Here is an 18,235-nt window from a genome sequence, read left to right on the forward strand (position 1 = left end):
TATTCTAAAATAAGATTTCAATTAGCCTATGCTTTATCTCATTTAATGTTGTTTCCCTAGTATGTAGCATAGAGAAGCCACACAGTGTGTCCCTGGGGCAAGGGATGACTTGGAAGGGCCACCCTCATTTTTAAGAATAAGCTCGGATGAAACCTTTAAGTGGAGACTGGTCCACGGCCAGGGGAATTAGCCTTACAGTCACATGGTGAACCACAGCCTTTTAAGTGGCTGATCATGGGGGAAACCAGGCTCATAAATGGCTGCAATCCAAAAGCATAAGGGCTGAACAAGGTAGTCTTTTATTTTGCAAGGCTTGGGGTGAGGTGGGGAGTGTAGGTGAGAACCCAGCTGAGAGCTCTAAGTCCCAGGTCTGGCTACCATTCAAACCAGATCCTGGAGCCTTGGAGAAATTAAAACAACTCATTGTGCATCAAAGACTGAAGACTGATGCTAGGGGCTGAGCCACACATTTAAAGGCCAAATGTGCTCTTGCAAACCCAGTGTGTGCAAGGCCATACTGCAGTCCAGGGAGGCGAGAGAGGCCAGTCAGCAAGATTTTTTTGTTTGTTTCCTTAAATTGTCAACTGATATTGTGTGTGTGTATGACACTCATTCTCCAGCTGGGACTGAGAATGGGGGTGGGGTGGTGCTGGCCTTAGAACTGGGTGCGGGGAGACCAGCTGTGAGCTGTGATTCCTAGAGCTCGAGAAGCCCTGTCTCATCTTGTCACAGCAACTGTTATTGATGGACAATGACAGGTTCGGGCAAGTAGAAATTACTCCAAAAACAAAAAAAATTTCTGGTTTCATTAAAATCTAGGCATTTCCATAGGGATGACCTGTGCACGTGAACCTCATCCATCACGTGCCCCTAAGGGGAAAAAGGGCTTGATTCTGCTGATTAAATTCCATCACTAGTGAGCAGTGCTGAGACCACATTAGCGTGCCCCAGGCCAAGCTGTTTCCCTGAACCACTCTGTAATGTAACACCCTCCACTCTTAATGAACATCGTATAAGAAATCACCAGATGAAGGGATTTTCGTATCTTTCACAAAACTGTCTATTAAAGATACCATCCCCTTAGTGAGTGTTCTTCATATCAGAAATCCATCTTATAAAAGGATCCATATCTCAAATACTTCTCTGAATTTAGAACCAAGAAAAGAAAATCTCCTCCTCCTGAAGATTGAGGTGCCTGCTTTCACCTATTACACTCCTTCTTATTGTTGGCAGCCAGGAAGCTTAGATACTCTCTTCCTACTTCCTTAGGAATGAAGTGGGGGTACATAAGTAAAACCCATAAGTAATCTCCTCCTTCCTTGGCTTAATTCAACAATTCTCTCCTGGTTCACTCTCTCCTAGACCATGAAATTCTTAACACTATCTTATTCAACTTTGTTTCTCTAGCATTTTTGCAGGGAAGGCACACAGCATGTCCACGGCTAACTGGATTGTTAAGTGGATCAATTTAATTGACACTAAAATTTTAGTAACCATCTTATCTGTTTCAGTTAGGTGACCAGTTTTCTGACTTTGTGGTAACAATATCTTGAAAGTGTTTCATTAAGAAATGAACACAAAACCTTAAAATAAGTTCCTTATAAGGAAACAAAGTTGTTGTTTTTAAACTCTTCTTAAAGCCAGGATTAGAGTAAAAGCAATGGGAAAATGTTTCAATATTAACACCAAAAGACAAGACTGAATCACTCAATCTCCTTAGCTTCTATCTCCAAAGAAAAACGATCTAGACACTGGAAAAGATAGAGGAACCAAGATAAAAATGAAATCGAAACCCTCGGTAAGTGAGGGAATAGAAAATGAAGGCATCCTGACACTTGAATTAAGCTTGAATCTTTAGGCCTCCCAAAACTGCACCTTAAAATCTAAAGAAATGTGTAGATATGATACCTGAACTATTATTTTATCTCAGAAATCAGTTCATAGGAGAGGTAATAGAAGACTAGAGATTAAAAAAACATCTGTTTTCAAAAGAAATGGGTTCTAGACATGAGACTAATAATCCGTTTTCAAATCTACCAATTATTAAACAAATCAAGTAGGATTACAGCAAAGACTCCAATTCCCATTAGTAGGCACGGGTTCTCAAAGCCTGAAGAACATGAAATGCCCAAGAGAACCTCATCTGCACTTGTGACCCAGCCATTAGACTGGATGCGAGCAGCCTTAGTTCCATCATCTTCCAGAAAACAAGAGCACCTCATGATGCCTCATGAGCTCACGATCCGGTCTTACCTCCACATGCTGGTCCTGTGACCCTGAGGGTCAACCTTCCTTGGACTCAGTTTTCTCATCTGAACTTGAGATTTAGAGACTTAATGGGGAGCAAATGTCACAGAGTCAAAGAAAAGGGGCCCTGAAGTCAGACAGGTATAGATTTCAATCCAGGATCCCAAATGACATCCCCTCTCTGCACCTGCTTCCCTGTTTGTAAAGCGGATACAATGTCTACCTTGGCATTCTTCTGCAGTCTAAATGACAGCATATTGGTAAAGCATCTAGTAGATGGTAGACATTTAATTCATGCTTTATTAATGTTAGTCTTCCCCCTAAAGTGTTCCTTCTCTTTGCAGCTCTAAAAACTCAGTGGTTCTCAGGGTTGCTGATTAAACATTAGAGAAAGTTATAGCAACTGCCTTAAAGGAGTCTCAGGGAGGGTGTGGTTTAGTTGATAGTCCTTATCATGACTTATTAGTAAGAGGTGGAAGGTGAGCTGGAGTAACCTGATTTGCACCACGTGCCCCTGCATCGTGCCCAGTTTAGCACTTGCCCAGACAAACATGTTCTGGTTTGGATGATAAATTTTAACAGCTAAGGATCACTATGTTCCAGAAACCAAGGTGATCAGGGAGACTCACTGGATTTTCAGCTGGTGAAAGGACTGAAGCCAGGACATTGCCATAAGTACTTCAGCAGATCAGCTTCAAGACAGTAATTCACAATCTTTCCTTCTCCATTCAGTCTCTTTTGCAAAACATTCCCAGCTGTAACCAGCAGTCGTTTGAGAGCCTGAAACAAGCCCCTGTGGGTGCCAGACCCCTGTGGGAACCCCTGGCTAGTGGTACACAAGCTTCTGCTCCTAGTCCTGATCAACAAGTTTTCTTAATTACCTGAATGAAGACAGAGCAGGCATGCTTCCTGGTTTTAAAAAAGATAAAGCTCACAGGGATGGAAAGTCAACAGACAGCAAATGACCAAGACTCAAAATTATGTTGTAAACCCCGACGACAGACCAAAAGTAAGTCACGTAAAATGTGAGGATACACTTAAAGGCGTGCATTCAGATTTTTAACATTTACTCAAGGGGATGAGGGAAATAAAGCTTGACAGCACATCCTGATGAAAACAGCTGGAAGTTTCAGCAGAACACACACATAAAAATAGCAGCTGCCAGAAATGCAAACCATCCTCAGTGGCCATTTAAAAACCAAATTTTAGGCTGAGCTAACAGAAGCTTGGGGCTGGGATGCTGGGAGGCAGTGTAGGGTAAGCTGAACTGGGCAGACCACACATCAGATCTGCCCTTCCTGGGGCCCGCCCTGGACAGGAAGAGGCCAGGAACGGGTTCAGCTCCACCAGGCAGGACGGAGAATGAAAGAGCTGGGTGCTTAACGCTGAAGAGAATAAGAGAGACATGTCCAAGGAGGCATGACAGTTTCCTTCGATTATTTCAAAGCCTGCTACATGGCCAAGAGAGAAGACTTTACTGTGGACTTGATCCAGGGGGCATAACCAGAGACTGATAAGATTCAACTCTGGATTCCCATACAGAGATGGTTTCTAGCAACTGCCACTGGCCACACGTGCCACAGGCTACCCCGTAACGCAGCGAGGCTACCGTCACTGGGGGCACACCAACAACGGTGACAGCATCGGGGGCGGTACGAGACGTGGGGTCTTCACAGACTTGGGAGGTGCACCCATTCTCTCCTTAAGCCAAAAGCTCTCAAATCTGCCCCCTGCACCACAGATTGAGATGACCCAGGAGTCACTTCTTTCTGCAATGATTCTATGGAAACACAGCTTGGGGTGGGCAGCACCCTTGAGACACGATCTGCTTTCTCCTTTAAGGGGGTAACAGTGCCATGAGGGACACGAGTTCCAGAGTAGCACATCCTCAGGCCACGGGCATGGGGTGGAGGAGAGGGATCTGCTCTGAGCTAAATGAGCCCCGGGGACCCCTCACCTGAGTGCCTGCGTTGGGCAGCTTGATATTCTCAGTGGCAGCAGTGACATCAATGGAAGCCCGCACGAGAATGTCCAAGTAGTTCATCTTGGAGTACTCCTGTTGGAGACAAAGTTAGTGAATGCATTAGTGAAGACAGAAATGTCCTAGGAGGTGGCAGACGACCTGCGGGGCACACGCAGCCTGGCGGCGGGGCCACACCTCCAGAAACGTGCTGTTCCAGAGCCTGGAGCGCAGAACCACGGACGCCTTGCTGTCCAGCCCTCGCAGCGGGCACTTGATGTTCACACAGTTCACGTTCACGCTGCAGTTCTGGGGAGAAAAGGAAGAGCAGGAGTTACAGCACAACAATCCGGGGAAGGCCTTCCTGCCACCTTCTGTCAAACACTCACAGCTCTTGAAAAATACTTACAAGGGTCTGGTATTTTCTTCCAGCAAATAAAGAAAATTTTCTGCCTTCGTCTGTCTGTCTTTCGGCAATTTCTCGTTTCCTTCTTGAGTTGTGAGCCTCCTGAAAAGAATTATATCCAAAATAGTTCCAGCTAATGTAATTTTTTGGCAATACTGTACAAACCTCTTGAGCACACCCTCCCAAATAATGCCAAATTCACATGAATGACAATTAATCTTCACCCTTCTCCCACCACCAAAGGCACAGAAATAAAGTGTAAAATCCATTAAGCGTTATTACCAACCTCACTTCAACTTTATGGATTAAGGTAATTTACTTCCACTCCGACCTTAAAACACAGAGTGAGAAAGAGGCTTTCTTTGTTCTGCTGTCTCCCCACCAAACTGTGAGCATCCCGAGATCAGGGAGCACATTTCATTCCTGTATCCCTAAGCACTCAGCTTGGTACCTAGCATAACGGTAAAAAATCAGCACATCTTGAATGAATAAGTGACACTGAGGAACAGAGAAAGTAGCAAAAAGATCTAGCAAATGACTTATTCAAAGGAGGGTACTGAAAATTAAGCCAAGGAAGACGCTTTAGAACTGCATTTTTTTCTTAAAATCAGGATTAGGAATAACGGACCATCTAGTTTCTCCGTGTTGATGAACAGAGGATCAGTCTATAAGCCATCAGCTATGAACACTGATCATACCCAGTCACCTTAGAATTTAAAAGAAATAGACATGCAATAACAAAGGAAATCTTTATCAAACCGGAACATAAATGACAAACCAGTTAGTTATGTGAGTGTGGAGCAGTACAGAGAGGAGTTAATAGTGCAGGCTTTAAAAACAAGCAGGGCAGAGCGCCAACGCACTGCCCTCTTAACTGGTGAGCGACTCTGAGAAAATCCTTCTGATTTTCAATGTCCTCATCTATGAAATGGTGGGGGTGAGAAAAATACCTCAGACTATCAAGAGAATGAAATGAGCAAATACAAACAAAATGCTTGGCATGGTGCCTGAGACACAACAAGCACTCAATGAATATTTACTCTTTTAAAAAGACTGAAAAGCCTTCAAGGTCACTTGCTAAGGTGCCGATATGTTTTGTAATGAGGGTTCTACTGGGAGTTAACATTGGCTGGCCCGCCCACGAGAGCGCGTCCCATCCTCCTTGCACGTCACACTGGGTCTTAAAACTTCAGAAAATGTCATTTACTTCAACATGCACAGAATGACCCTGATTTATATGCCACAATGGTCCCTAATCAGCAGAAAGCCTTATTAGCCTGACTTGGTTACTCAACAATAAAAGAGAAACTCTGACATGAAATGGAAAAAAAAAAAAAAAAAAATCAACATGCCAGAATATCCGTTTCCCAGGAAAAGTAATAACTTCCCCCTTCTCTTATTTACATCTATGGAGACATGAGTGGAATCCACCAACATACCTTTAGTTTCAGGAAGTTTATTTCATTTTGTGGCTGACAAGCTATCTTTTCCAGTCCTTTGGATTCTACTTTCACCAAATAAAGCAACCATTTGCCATTGCTAATTTCTTTTGGCCACTGGATATTCAAGGTTGCTGTGCCGAGGTTTTTAAGAGGTTTGCCTAAGTTAATTACCTGTTAGAAAATAATATGTATTATCTCAGTGTAATTCCCGCAACATAAAATTAAGTAAGCAGTTCCTATTGCCAAGAGAAAAAACCCAAAATATCTGGCATAATCCTACGATAAAAGCACAGGCTCCAAAAATGGACTATGGATCGGACATTTAAAATAGCCATTTGTGCTTTAAGCTTCTTGTCAATAAAAAGAAAAAAGGTCAAAGAGAAATAATTGTTCATCCAATCCGGGAACAACTTTTCTGTGCAACAGAATCTGTAGTGCAGACATGCCAGACTCTCAACATGCCCAGAAAAAGTCACAAGTGTGTTTGTGTATCGCTCCGCAACCAGCCTGCCTGTTAGATGCAAAGCCTGTGGGGTGGCAGTGACCCTACAACCTGCTTCTGGGAAGCCCCACCTGCTGCAAAAAAGAAGCTGCCTCCGTCCTTACTATGTAGGGGAGGCTTGGGATAACAACTGGGAGACCCAGAGGAGGACCATTCTGGCAGCTGTGAACCCACGAGTCCAAGCTGGGGGCGGGGCAGAGAGCAACTCCCTGTAGCAGAAATCGAAAGAGCTCCTGTGCAGGACGGCTCCCGAGTCCACAGACGTCTTTCAGCCACATCTGCAGCGGTATCATGACCACCACCCACTACCTGTCACAGCTGCGTCTGTAAAGCTAAGAGATGCTTCAAAAGCTAAGAGATGCTTCCAGAGAAGAATTCCACCTCTTCAGCCTGCTGGAGTCAAGGGTGGGTCCATTTTTGGTGTTTCAGACTTTCACTTCAACAACGGTCTCTATGCTTTCAGGAACATGGTTTGAGCCACACAGACCTGAACCCACACATGAGTTATGGGCCACCTCTGTATCACGAGGTTATGTTCATTCAACTGGACTAAGAGCCACTGGGATTGCCCACTTTGAAAAGGGTCAGAGCAACCACTAGTCTCCCTTACTGGCCTATGCCAAACCCACATTCACCATCCCAAAACTGGGCTTGGCAAAGATCGTGAATATTTACCACAAGCAATAAGAGATGATACCAAATTGTACACTCTAAATGTATGCAGTTTACTGTCTGTTAACTGTTATCTCAATAAAAGTTCTTTAAAAAAAAGAAAAAAAAGATGAGCTCTGTGATGGGCTCAAAAAAGTTTAAATAAATAAATAAATAAATAAAAGATATAAAAACAGATGATTGAACCTGGTGTATTCCCAAAAAAAAAAAAAAAAAAAAAAAAAATTAAAAAAAATAAAAGAGATGCCCTTACAACAGAGGAAGAATTAAATCATAAGACATTCTAAAGCCAAATAGAAATTACTTTGAGATTTTTGTTTTATAAACAAACTCAGGGGTGGGGGTGGGGGTGGGGTGAAAATTGAGTATTCCTTTGTCTCTACACCACATATACATTAAACCTCTCTAAGAAGAAAAAGACCAAACTGAACTGGATTCTGAACAGAGTCTTATGTTGAATGACAGTTGTGGTTCTCCATCCTGGAAAATCCGACATTTACTCTAAGCCAGTATGGTGTTTAAAAGCTGGCAAACTCACTTATCATATTTATTTTTTATTATTTATTAAAATTACATATTCAAGACCATATACAGCACAGGTTAGCTTCCAGTCCACAGAACAGAAGGGCCAACTGCAGCCACTTACCCTGAACTCATATTCAATTAAACTTCCCACTTCCTCTTCAGATTTCATAGCTTGCTCACCAATGACTGTACCTCCAAAATACACCTGGGAAGGTTTAGCAACTCTGTTAAATTAAAAAACACCAGTTTTAGTTAGGATTGTAAATGGTTCTTTCAGACACTGATTTGTTATGCTAAACACAAACACTTACCCAGAGACCGATAAAAGCAGTTCAATAACCACTTTTGCTGTAGCTGTAATTGAAGCCAAATTATCTTGACTGCTCGTTCTGAAAATGAAAAGGAAACAATAGGGTTTTATTTTAACAGTCAGTTTTCTCATTAAATTACACTTCTTTTATGATTTAGATAAAGGCCAATTCATTGACTGGCTGTGTTTTCATGAACTAATTCTGAATGGAAGGTTGAAAGAACGCTTACGTTTCCAACTTCAGATTAATATCCAGATCTGTGGTGTCAAAGGTGACCTCAGTTGTACTTAAAATCAAATAAAAAGTAACCTAAAAAAAACCAGAAATAGCTGTTAACACAGACTGAGCATATTGACACTGTAACGGTATTTAAAACATTACAATACAGTATGTGAAGGCATCACCTACACTGGAATTTCTTTTAAAAGGATTCCCCAGCTCGCAGTCTGCTTGTGAGCCATTCTGGTTTGCAACACAACTCAACTGTTTCTCCTGTAACAGAAAAACATGCCAGATCACAATACGCTCACTTGCCACACAACTTTCTTTTTTTTTTCCCTCCAAGCTGATCTCTAAAAATACTTACAGGGAAAGCCCTAAGCTCTCTATACGCAGAGTAAGTCAACGTGTCCGGAAAAGTAGCAATGAGCTTGGCTTCGTGAGCGTCGTCACCATCTTTGGTGGGATTCTTTGGGTTGGAAGGGCTGTTGGTCACTGTTATTTCTAAGGCAATGTCCTTCTGATCTTTTAGAACTAGTTCTGGTACACCTTTTTGACTGTTCGAGAAAAAGGAAAACGACAGAGTTCTCAATACATTTTCAATAACCCTTCACAAAAAGTCACTGCCAAAGGATGCAGATACAGAGAATGGACTGGAGAACTCGAGGTATGGGAGGGGGCGGGGGGGTGAAGGGGAAACTGAGACGAAGTGAGAGAGTAGCACAGACATATATATACTACCAACTGTAAAATAGTCAGTGGGAAGTTGTTGTATAACAAAGGGAGCCCAACTCGAGGATGGAAGATGCCTTAGAGGACTGGGGCAGGGAGGGAGGGGGGGTCTTGAGGGAGGGAGTCAAGGAAGGGAGGGAATACGGGGATATGTGTATAAAAACAGATGATTGAACCTGGTGTACCCCCAAAAAAATGAAAAAAAAAAAAAAAAAGTCACTGCCAAGCCAGAGTCATTTTTGCTAGTACTACAGAGCGGTTCTTACATTGGTAAATACGAAAACTTGTCTTGATTTCCTTCTCGGGTACAAAATTTATATTCCAGCTTAAGGTTGCTGTTACATACATTGTCGTCTCCACATCCCTCTTTTAAGAAGTGCACCTGCAGGAAAACAAAATCGTAACTCACGCCACTGAGGACTCTAAGGTGACTGTTTCCACACAGTTCGTTTCCCTCTGTGACAATTACCAGAGCAGAATCCAAGCTACAAACATACTTTGCATCGAAAGCCCACTCGGTCCTTTAGTGAAACTGTGTTTTCAGAACACTCTGACCAGGGTACTAAGGTGCTGTAGGATAGTAAAGGGTAGTAAAGGGTAAACCTGGCTCCGCCGCTCACTCAGCTGTGTGGCTTTGGGCAAATCACTTAACCTTTCAGAGTCTAAGTTTCATCACGGATGACATGGGGATACCACCACCCTACTTTACAGGGTTACTATAAGAATTACCAATAACAATGACAGTGCTACCTAACAGATGATTAGGTACTTTAACTCATGTAATCCTCGCAAGGGACCTATGAGGCAGATACTATGCAGAGCCCCACCGCACAGATGGGGAAACAGAGTTCCAGGTCAGGAAAGCAAAGGACAGAGTATCTCACACTGTGCTAAGGGGTGCTCAATGATCACACTGAAATAATTAGGAAAACGGTCTCCCTGCTGGTTACATTTAATGTTGACTACAGAGCTGGGAATATACACGAGAAATATTAATGTGACAATGACATTGAAAGCATACTGAAAAGTATACAAGGAACTATACTTGATGACAATAAAAACTACAGCGTGCAAATTCAGCCCCTCAGCCTCACTCACTCGTGAAAAGCTTTGCCATCCGAACCAGGCGCCTCAAAGTGGACACTCCAGTACCAAAAAGATTTTGACAATGAGTACAAAATGCCGGATCAAGATGTCACCGCTCCCCAACCTAATCCTGCATCTCAGCCATCCTAAACCCTAGCAAACAGACTCCACCCTCATTAGAGGTACACAGCAAGCCATACAATATAATTTTTTCTTCCTACAATTACATAGGCTACATGAGGCACTAAATGACTATTTCACTGCTAATATATTTTTGCCTTGCTGAATTTTGATTTTTATAAATTTGTTTATTTATTGGCTGCATTGGGTCTTCGTTGCTGCACACGGGCTTTCTCTAGTTGTGGCGAGCAGGGGCTAGTCTTCATTGTGGTGTGTGGGATCCTCACTGCAGTGGCTTCCTTCTTTGTGGAGCACAGGCTCTAGGTGCGTGGGCTTCAGTAGCTGCAGTACACAGGCTCAATAGTTGTGCCTCACAGGCTCTAAAGCGCAGGTTCAGTAGTTGTGGCGCACAGGCTTATTTGCTCCGAGGCATGTGGGATCTTCCTGGAGCAGGGATCGAACTCGTGTCCCCTGCACTGGCAGGCAGATTCTTAACCGCTGCGCAACCTAGGAAGTCAGCCTTGCTGAATTTTTATACTCCTTGATTTTTACTTTCAGACTAACGACTGTTTGTTTTCTACATTTTAACGTTCTCAGTGGTAAAATACAATGCATCTTTCTTTGTACATATAGCTACAGGAGAAACTTGATGTGAGAACGGTTAAGTTCTGTCAATTATAATCTCAATAAGTTGCAATGGCCAAAGATTATTAAGAAAAGTACTCTCTGGCTCCAAATTGTATACTGTATGTTTCTATATTCACTGCTAATTTGGGAAACATTTTTTCTAACAAACTCTGCATGTATTAAAAGGCTTACTTAATACAAGGGAATGGCCTTTAAAGCAAATCAATAACTAGTTCTAGCGCCTTCAGAAATGCTTGATTTAGCATGATGGCAAACAACTGGCAAAATGAGAATCAGAAAGACTTACATCTGTATGAACAGACTTGGGTTCATTTGAATTCAGGATTGGAAGAACTTCTGGAAGCGAATTCACTCGCCTCCGAGTGCTTGGCTCTTGGATCTCTACTGAAGCCATTATGGGAATGGGACGCAGTTTATCTCTGATATTTTCCTGAAAAGTATGCAGAGATACAGTTAAGCGTGGCATAAATGCTATTGGGGGACTCCAAAACAACACTTTCCTTTGTACTGGGTTGCTAGTATACATGTCAGAAATCTACACATGTCACCACGGACCCGCTTTAAAGAACTGATATGTCTGCAGCCCTCACCTGGAGCCACAGGGTTTCCTCCATGCACGCCTTCTGCTTCTGTCTGTTCAGAGTGAGCTCTTGCGTATACTTGGGCTCAGAACCTTGGTTTCGAAACTGAACTCTTGATGAAAGCCCCGATTTTCTTCTTTCCTTTTCAGCCTCCAGTGTGCCCACAACCGCTAGATGAAATCAACAAAATCACAGGAACTTAAAGTGCATTCACACACAACACAGCTAGCAGCATGCTGAGTTCCTTTCTGATATGTTAATTCCTCCTAGAACACTTTTTCTCACTGCCATTGTTTTTCTTCACATTTCCTGGTAATGCACATTCTGACTGAATTATGATGTATTAAATCAAGCTGTCCTTTCCTGCCCGTTGCTGTGAACATGTTTTAAAGCTACATTTCCACTGGGCCACCTGGGGGAGCTCGAGAATAAGCCAAAACCTCAGAGCAGCGTCTAAGAATCCGTTTCTGACTGCATTCCAAGAACTCAGAGTACTACAGACAACAGGAGGGCACCCAACACTCCCCAAGCACCTAACCTGGCTCCCCCTTCAACAGTCTGATTCTTAAATTCAAAAAAGGTCTCTAGATCAGCAGCAGCAGCAGTTGTTTCTCCTGAGCTGTGTCAGGAATGCAGAGCCTCGGGCCCCAGCCAGACCTACTTAACCCGAGTCTGCATTTTAACAAGACCATCAGGTGGCTCATACACACGCTGCAGTTTAAGAAGCTTTGATAAAGGACAGTTGTCTAAAAGAGGAACACTGCATATATTAGAGATGGAGATGTCTTTTGACAACAGGATGAGACTTTTCGTTAAGAATTAAAAGGTAAAGCATACTTCCTCTCATTGGCTAGAGGGCCTGTTTGTCAGCTCATAAAACTCCCACAACCAAAGTTTCCACTTGCAAAGCCCCAGAAGGCACACCCTGTTTGTGATTACCTATACTAACGGAGCTTGGAGACAAGCTATGATTTGGAGGTGCAGAATCTCATTTCTTGACTTCAGAATGCATTCTTTGCCAGTTTGCTAGATGTAGCTGCTAACTATGTTTCTTTACGGGCCCAAACTTAAATGACTTACACTTACGAATCACTCACTAACCAACGTGAGAAGGGGAAGCAAACCAGAGTGTGTACAGGGCCAGGGAAGGCAGCCTCAAGGGGAAAACATCTGCTCCAGAAAATACAGAAAATGAATAACCCATGTTCTAATAGTCACGTTAGAGTTTGGAAGAGACCTTTCTGAGAGCATCTATTTTAATACCCTCTTCTTGCAGATGAAAAACTGGAGGCCCACAGAGCTATGTGCCTGGGCCAGGGTCCCACAGTGAGGGCCAGAGGCAGCTCCTAAGTCTCTGTCACAAACACAAAAGACGACTGCCTTATAAAGCCTCTTAGGTGTGCAGGTCCTTCTGCCAGCTAGACCACCCCCCTCCTTTTCCCCTCCCCCTCACTCTTTGGCTAACCCTACTCCTCCTTCAGATCTCAGCGTGGACATCACTTGCTCCAGGAAGCCTCTCCTGGCCCCTCCTGGGGGGTCCAATAGTATTCTATTTCTCTCCTCACTACACGTAGCCTGCTGTGCTGTCACTGCCTGACCATCTTCCCAGGCAAAGCCATGCCAGGGACCACCTAGGCTGGTTCACCACTGTACTCCCCTGCCACCGCACAACACCTGACATAAATATGACTTGTAGAATAGATGAGCAGAAGCATACACATCAAAGCACATTTGCGCGTGCACACACACACACACACACACACAATGTGATGTTATCCTTATGCTGAAACAATAGCTGTTCCGATACGGAAGACCAAAATTTAGAAACGACAGTTTCAATAGCAATTTCTGTGTCCATCTAAAGAATTCTTAAATGTCACAGCTGCCAAATGGAATGCGCCTCCATTTTAGGCTCTCTGTGAGTCCTGACATCATCCATTTATCCGTGACCTGCTAACTTCACAATGAACCAGACGAAGGCTCGCGCGCTGACTGCCCCTCACAGCAAAAGCAGGGGAGGGTGTGGGTGCATTAAAACCGTTTATCTACCAAACCCACTCTAACCTTTCCTGACCCTCCAGACAGTTCACATCATCTTAAAATCCTTGCCGGCCACCTTCGCTGACCTTTTGAGGGGCAAGCCAAGTAGAATAGTCATTAAGGCTCAATTATAAATATCTGTACGTATGGAACACCACCTCTGAGGACTGCTGAGTTGAAACAGCCCAGTCAAACAATAAGCTCACACTCTCTGACACTGGGAACAGATTTTTAGATGTATTAACTTCTGCAGCTTTGTGCAAGTTCTGCTTTCTTTGATTTAGAATTTCCCAATACCATGGAAGCAAAGGCAATGAAAACAGGTTTTCTCTCAATGTCTTCAGAGAAAAAAGTTCTATAAATAGTAGGCTATCCATAAACACTTGGTTAATGGAGTAGTTATATAACATAAAATTAATTTACAAGGTGTCAAGTGCAGCATTACAGCTAAAAGAAACTGTAATTTATTTTGTACAAATGATTGATCTGGGGGAAGACAAGGAGCGTTCTGATGAGATTTCACATCTATAGGCAAACAGAGTGGTTTGAGAAAATGACCAATAGAATAAAAACATGTCTCCATTTCCTCTCCTTGCCTAGTCAGAGAATCACTGTTTCTCCTGATCTCTCTAGGCTACTTCTGAACACAAAGGTAAAAGGCCTGTCACCCAAGCCAGCAAGTGGAAGGCATTGCATTTGGATAAAAACAACACAAACTATAGACAGACTGTGAGAAATCATAAAAATGTTTTGTCACTGAGCGCCACACAAAGAACTATCTTCTATACTCAATAAAATACTGGCTACATCAAAACAAAGTAAAGGCCACAGCTCCCCCCCGTGTAGAAAGTCCTAATACACACACACCACGCACACTGCATGTGAGGTCTGCAGATCCCGTGGGGAAACCGTATATAGAGGTTGTCCAGAAGAAGGAGCCTAAAAAGGTCAAGGAGATGAAGAAACCACCTGAGGACAGTTTAAAATCTGGTAAGATGAAGGCCAAGTGGGCCTATATCCATGGACTAGGTGAAGGCAGACTTATTTATCAAATTCTGGGATATGATAAAGTGACATTTTTTAATAAAGAAAAGAAAGTAATACTTTAGATAACATGGAGAAACCTTAAGAGAACTCACTCTATCTCAAGGTGGAGTAAAAACTGAAAGCCATGAGAACAGACCACTGTGTCCTTCCAGAAAGCTTCCCTTAGTGGCAATGCTGCACCGGAATACCAAGCCACCAGGAGCACGGCCGACCCAGGACGGAAATCACCCTCACTCTGCACTTCCTCTTTGGGGAAAAGATTGTAAATTCCTAGGCCGCCAACTTCACTCTGGCTCAATTCTGAAGAGGTACAGCTGCTACTAAAACATACCAGAGAAGGCCTTGGTGATCATCACTATTGAGATATCGTTGAAAATGTGTCAAAGTGTGGCAAAACTCCTATTTTGGGTTATAAAGAAAGGAAGCAGAATGAAGCTTCATAAATGACACCTTATCTTTCACCACCTTATCTCATTTGACTGCCGCCACAATCCCATGTAGTAACTCCTATCAGAGGCATTTTTTTTTTAACTGATAGGAAAATAAAACTCAAACATCAAGGGAGTTGCTCTGGGTTGAAGGGTCAGTCAGCATCGGCGTTGGAACCAAGTCTCTGAGTGCTCAAGGCCAGCCTTCAGGTCCGCCCAGGGCCCGCCCTCGGGGACACAGCTTGGGTGTTCTGGGCCACAGAGGCCTCTGGGAGGGGACCGGGCAGCAAAGAGACTATAAACTGGCAATCATTCGAGCAGGACTCGGGCTCCTGCGGTTGGTCTCCTACAACCACCACCCGCCACCTCACAACCACAAAACTGATTTTCCACACTGCTTTTCAAAGACAGAAATGGAGGAAATGGTTGTGGTAGCAAATGACTACTTTTCCAAGGCATTCCTTCTGTCCTAAACCATCTGCTCTGGAAAATCCAAATGGGGACCAAATGCAGTTTCTCCCTCTGTGCTTCCCTCCCTTGATTAACGAGGAGACCACAGACACGGTCCTTTACACCAGAATTTATGGACCCATTCTGCCCATTACAGTTTTATTCTTCTATTATTTATGCAGGATTGTCAACCTGGCAGACAGAAAAGATACAATTTTTAAAGTACTAGGTACTTACTTATTGAAGGATTATAACCAGTGGGTTTGGCAGTATACTCAAAACAGGCCTTAACCTTGAGGCTGCATAAAATCAAAACACATATTTCTTAAGAGATGTATTATTGCCCTAGAAAAAAATCCCAGCACATTCCCCAACCCTTAAATCCCCCCAGTGACGACTGAGGAGTAGAATCTTATATATCCACTTGACGGATTCCTCTTCCCTTGGCCCGTTTCTCTTAATCGTCCCTGTGGCTCCCAGGGCAGCAGGGTCCTCATAAAGCAGAGCCGTGAAACCGTGGAGGAGAGTGGACACAAGTGCGCACACTCACCATATCCCACTGGGCGCCCCACAGGGCATTTTCTGACGGAGATCAATTCTGCTGGGTGTAACTGTGATGGTTTGCTGAATATTAATCACAGGCCGGGATCTGAAGACAAAGCAGAAGAAAACAAGCTCAGCCTTTTGCTACCTGGATGTACCATGAACTCACATACTAGGCAGGGATTCTCAGATGCAGCATCGTCAAAACCACAGGAAGGAAAACGTTCCCCAATGTGATTTCCACTCCCCCACTGCTAAAGAAAACTGTTAACAGACATAATTGAAAACCTGTTTACATGATATTTATAAAAATGTTTAAATATGACCTTTATGTACAATTATAAATTGTTTTATAATTTAATATTAGAGTGTTTAAACTGAAAGGATAACACGGGCAATATGTAAAGGTCCAGAGTTTTCAGGCAAATATGTCCCATCCCGATGTTGAAAATACAGATAGAGAGATATTACTATTTTGTTGGATACTGACCCATGGGCAACAATTCTGTAGTTTCAATAAGGACTTGAGGGAATTTGCAATGCTGTTGGATGACAGAATTGACAACTGGGTGTTCTGGTAGAAACTTGAGTTGCTGATGGCTGTCTACTTGGTAGTGATCTATTTCCTATGAATTTATGTAGTTTTCTCCCGTTGTTATTGTATCATTTACCCACATTAAATAAATGTGTATCTTTTGCTTGTGAAGAAAAAAAAAAAAAAAAGTCTCATCCCTACCTAAACCCATAAGGAGACTTCAATGTCCTTCCAGACATATTAGTCTGTTTCAGCTAAAAATTTTATCTAAAATTAAATATAATATCATGCATATATTTTTTAAGTGGGAGCTTTTCACGCTTATTGCTCTGCATATTTTTCTCCTTCATTAACATTTCAGAGGTCTTCTCATATCCATATACACAAATCTAGCGGTTTTTCACAGCTGGTGGTGTTGCATGTGCCAACATCACATCATTTATTTAACCAGTCCTTAATCCGTAGACATTTATAATTTTTAGGCTTTCTGCTCTGACAAACATCCTTGCGTATACATCTATGCACACGTACGCATTCTAAGTACATACATCTATTTACCTGTAGGATAAACTCCTAAGCAGAATTTCTGAGTCAAAGAATACATGCACTTTTCATTCTGAGTAATCTCACCAAAAGAAAAGATTACACCCACACACACGTAACAACTGAGGTGCCCACTATCAGGATTTCCACACACGTGTGAATTTCAGTAATCCAGGCAAATCCTGAACGTACAGGCCCCCATCTTACAAACATCTGCCCTGCCTCCTATCCTCCCTTGGACTCTCCCACCCCCAACCTTAAGCCTATGTCCACCTGCTGCCAGTACTGATACACCTTTTCTACCCCCACAACATCTCTATAAGCTAAACCTGGAATCCTTTATCCTTTCCCATCTCTGCCCTGCCTGACCCAACCTCACAAACACGCAAGAAACTGAATCTCACACCTTTAGCCCTTCTCACCAAGTAAACATCATCTTTCTCCCGGACGTATTCTTCCCCCCCGGACGTAGTCTTCCCTACTCCCCACAGCCAAAGGGGTCACCAAGGGCCTATGGCTTAATCCCTGCACACCAGGCACAGAAATGCAAGTGTATGGTGGCTGAGGGTGCGCGTGGGCTGGGGAGACAGCGCATCTCTCTCCTCCGTCGCTCCCCGGCACAAACTCAAAGCAGGTTCTATGGTTGCACTGCCACAGGGATTCGCTCACACTGACTTCAGTGGGTTTGTGGTAAACCCAGCCACCCTGGAGAAGAGTGTTTCGACAGGAAAATGGATTCCAAATTCCAAACAGCTAGTCTGAACTTCTGGAATCGATCTCTCAGTAGGCCAGAGAGGGTGTGAGCACCTTCACGGAGAAGGCAAGAGTCCATAAGGGGGCAAATGCTGCCTACATTTTGCTTCTTCATTTCCCTTTATCTTAATTCTTTACCTTTCTTTTTCTTTCTTAACATTTAGACAGCTACTAATTTCTAAGATCCTAACCACAGGCATACTTCGGAGATACTACAGGCTTGGTTCCAGACCACGGCAATAAAGCAAGGATTGCAATAAAGGAGTCACTTGAATTTTTTGGTTTCCCAGTGCATGTATACCTTATGTTTACACTATACTGTATACTAATTTAAAAAATACTTTATTGCTAAAAAAAAGAAAAAAAAAAGGCTAACCAGCATCTGGGTCTTCAGGAAGTCGTAGCAGCAATATCAAAGATGGGCATGATGAAAATAATAATAATA

At 43.1% G+C, this 18,235-nt stretch overlaps 1 protein-coding gene across 2 annotated transcripts in view; it reads right to left on the reverse strand.

Annotated features, from left to right (window-relative positions):
- The window catches only part of ITGA6 (integrin subunit alpha 6), a 76,345-nt gene that overhangs the window by 9,545 nt on the left and 48,565 nt on the right, over positions 1-18,235 (reverse strand). For both annotated transcript variants that reach the window (XM_057744827.1, XM_057744826.1), the window contains exons 10-23: positions 15,967-16,065; positions 15,654-15,715; positions 11,461-11,621; positions 11,157-11,300; positions 9,283-9,398; positions 8,652-8,841; positions 8,474-8,557; positions 8,295-8,374; positions 8,066-8,143; positions 7,876-7,978; positions 6,053-6,226; positions 4,617-4,715; positions 4,406-4,516; positions 4,205-4,303 (exon numbers count right to left, since the gene is read on the reverse strand). In XM_057744827.1, coding sequence (XP_057600810.1) covers positions 4,205-4,303; positions 4,406-4,516; positions 4,617-4,715; positions 6,053-6,226; positions 7,876-7,978; positions 8,066-8,143; positions 8,295-8,374; positions 8,474-8,557; positions 8,652-8,841; positions 9,283-9,398; positions 11,157-11,300; positions 11,461-11,621; positions 15,654-15,715; positions 15,967-16,065 — 1,600 coding nt within the window. The remainder of the gene's footprint in view (positions 1-4,204; positions 4,304-4,405; positions 4,517-4,616; positions 4,716-6,052; positions 6,227-7,875; positions 7,979-8,065; positions 8,144-8,294; positions 8,375-8,473; positions 8,558-8,651; positions 8,842-9,282; positions 9,399-11,156; positions 11,301-11,460; positions 11,622-15,653; positions 15,716-15,966; positions 16,066-18,235) is intronic.

This window comes from Hippopotamus amphibius, chromosome 8 (genome assembly GCF_030028045.1).
Source record: "Hippopotamus amphibius kiboko isolate mHipAmp2 chromosome 8, mHipAmp2.hap2, whole genome shotgun sequence".
Lineage (NCBI taxonomy): Eukaryota > Metazoa > Chordata > Mammalia > Artiodactyla > Hippopotamidae > Hippopotamus > Hippopotamus amphibius.